At 45.3% G+C, this 2500-nt stretch overlaps 1 protein-coding gene across 1 annotated transcript in view; it reads left to right on the forward strand.

The window, feature by feature from the left end:
- Window positions 1–118: 118 nt before the first annotated feature.
- The window catches only part of LOC140112577 (ectopic P granules protein 5 homolog), a gene marked incomplete at both ends in the record, with an annotated part of 23574 nt that continues 21192 nt past the window's right edge, over window positions 119–2500 (forward strand). The window contains 4 exons of the mRNA XM_072132558.1: window positions 119–279; window positions 750–957; window positions 1082–1157; window positions 1280–1383. Coding sequence (XP_071988659.1) covers window positions 119–279; window positions 750–957; window positions 1082–1157; window positions 1280–1383 — 549 coding nt within the window. The remainder of the gene's footprint in view (window positions 280–749; window positions 958–1081; window positions 1158–1279; window positions 1384–2500) is intronic.

Genomic DNA, 2500 nt, shown 5'->3' on the forward strand with positions numbered 1-2500 from the left:
GCGCAGAACACAGCACATTACGTGGCACATTACGTGGCACATTACATGGCACATTATGTGGCACATTCTGACAATATCCCAGCTTCTATCACATGAGATGATTTCCTGCTTCTTACAGGTTCCTCGGAGCAGCTGCTGAGCCCAGAATGCTGGAAAACATCCCTAAAGGCTGTGGGATGCTACACCCCGAGACTTCTGCCAGACACCATCAAACTGGAGTCCAAAGACCCCCTCATATACCCAAACTGCACTAACAAAATGATGTTGTCAGCAGAGCAGGTAGAGAACCGATGGTTTTCAGATATTCATACAAGGGGTCCTGTAACATGCTGAATGGCCAGATGACTGCGCACAAGCTGCACTATCATCATCATCATTTCATATATACCAAATTTTCAGACTATAAGACACACACCATGCTGGAAGTGATGCAGGACACATGATCAGTCACATGCTTCTGACATCACTCTATTCTCACATAGTCCCCTTGTATGTGCAGAGCATGCATGTGTTTACAGTGAGGACATGACCACTATCCTGCCTGACTTCCCCCTGCACGTGCTGAGCATGCATGTGTTTACAGTGAGGACATGACCACTATTCTCCCAGATGTCCCCTAGTGTGTGCTGAGCATGCATGTGTTTACAGGATATAGCTGGGCCTGCACCTCCTCCAGACACCTCTGGCCCCCACACACAGGAGTTTTAGGAGTTCTGTTGTCCACAATCGTCCTCTCTGTCTCTCTGTAGGTCCTGGAGACTATTAAGTGGCTCTCAGACTTTTTCGGCAAGCTGCGTCTCTCTAAGCCGGACTTTCAGAGTTTCGGGTTACTGTCGAAGTGGAGTCCGTACATCCCCGAGGTGAAGACCTTCCTGGAATATCTGGTGAAAAGTCACATCGATCACGAGGTCCACAATATCAAACAAGAACCTATGGGGAGTCCTACAGTCCAGGCCGGTAATCATCCTATAGTAAAAGGGGTTGTCTTAAAGGGGTTGTCCACTAACTACAGTAATAATAATCTTACTGTGATCACATGAAATCAACAAAACTTTCTTTTCTTTTTAACCCTTTTCTTTAGTGTTAAAATCTCTGCATTCAGTGGTCACTGAGCTCTTCAAGCCGTGGATAATGGTCCTGGATAAAGGCGATGGCAGGTACGACACGTGACTTTCACACGGTTTGTGTCTTCTAGGCCACGGGTAGTAACAAATTGGAGAGCGATTGTCCAAAACACAGAGAGATTGTACATTCAGCATCTTTTTGGCTCTTCCCACAGTAACCAGCGCTGCTACCCCTGGCTGGAGAATGACTCTCACACCGCCCTCATATTGGTCCAGGTGTATTGCGACTGCATTTTGACGCTGCATCAGAAATTTCAGGGTGAGTGCAGGATTGGTATCATAGGAATATAAAGGCATGCCCACAACAAGATTTGTTGTGGGCATGCTCTGTGACCTATGCAGAGGGAGTTGAGCTCTGAATATCACCTGTGGTGGATTCTGCGTTATCTGTCATTGTAATTCTGCCTGTGATGATAATGAGATAACTGCTGCAAAGTGATCTTTATAGAACAGGAAGAGTCAGCCTATTGTGAGGCAGAGTTGTTATTGTATAGGGAGGGGGAAAAGACTCAGCCCATTACCAATACAGAACTGTGGATCCTGTGTTATCTATCACTGTAATCCTGCCTGTGATGGTAATAAGATAACTGTCAAAAAGTGATCTCAATAGAACAGGAAGTGTCAGACTATTGGGAGGCAGAGTTGTTATTGTATAGGGAGGGGGAAAGGCTCAGCCCTGACTATTACCCATACAGAACTGTGGATCCTGTGTTATCTGTCATTGTAATCCTGCCTGTGATGGTAATGAGATAACTGCTGAGAAGTGATCTCAATAGAACAGGAAGTGTCAGGCTATTGGGAGGCAGAGTTGTAATTGTAAAGTCAGGGGGAAAAGACTCAGCCCATTACCAATACAGAACTGTGGATCCTGTGTTATCTGTCACTGTAATCCCGCCTGTGATGGTAATGAGATAACTGCTGAGAAGTGATCTCAATAGAACAGGAAGTGTCAGGCTATTGGGAGGTAGAGTTGTTATTGTATTGAGAGGGGAAAAGGCTCTGACCATTACCAATACAGAACTGTGGATCCTGTGTTATCTATCACTGTAATTCTGCCTGTGAGGGTAATAAGATAACTGCCAAAAAGTGATCTCAATAGGACAGGAAGTGTCAGGCTATTGGGAGGCAGAGTTGTTATTGTATAAGGAGGGGAAAAGGCTCAGCCCTGACTATTACCCATACTGAACCGTGGATCCTGTGTTATCTGTCATTGTAATTCTGCCTGTGATGGTAATAAGATAACTGCCAAAAAGTGATCTCAATAGGACAGAATGTGTCAGGCTATTGGGAGGCAGAGTTGTTATTGTATAGGGAGGGGAAAAGGCTCAGCCCTGACTATTACCAATAGTGAACCGTGGATCCTGTGTTATCTGTAT

The sequence above is a fragment of the Engystomops pustulosus genome, unplaced genomic scaffold, assembly GCF_040894005.1.
Source record: "Engystomops pustulosus unplaced genomic scaffold, aEngPut4.maternal MAT_SCAFFOLD_891, whole genome shotgun sequence".
Lineage (NCBI taxonomy): Eukaryota > Metazoa > Chordata > Amphibia > Anura > Leptodactylidae > Engystomops > Engystomops pustulosus.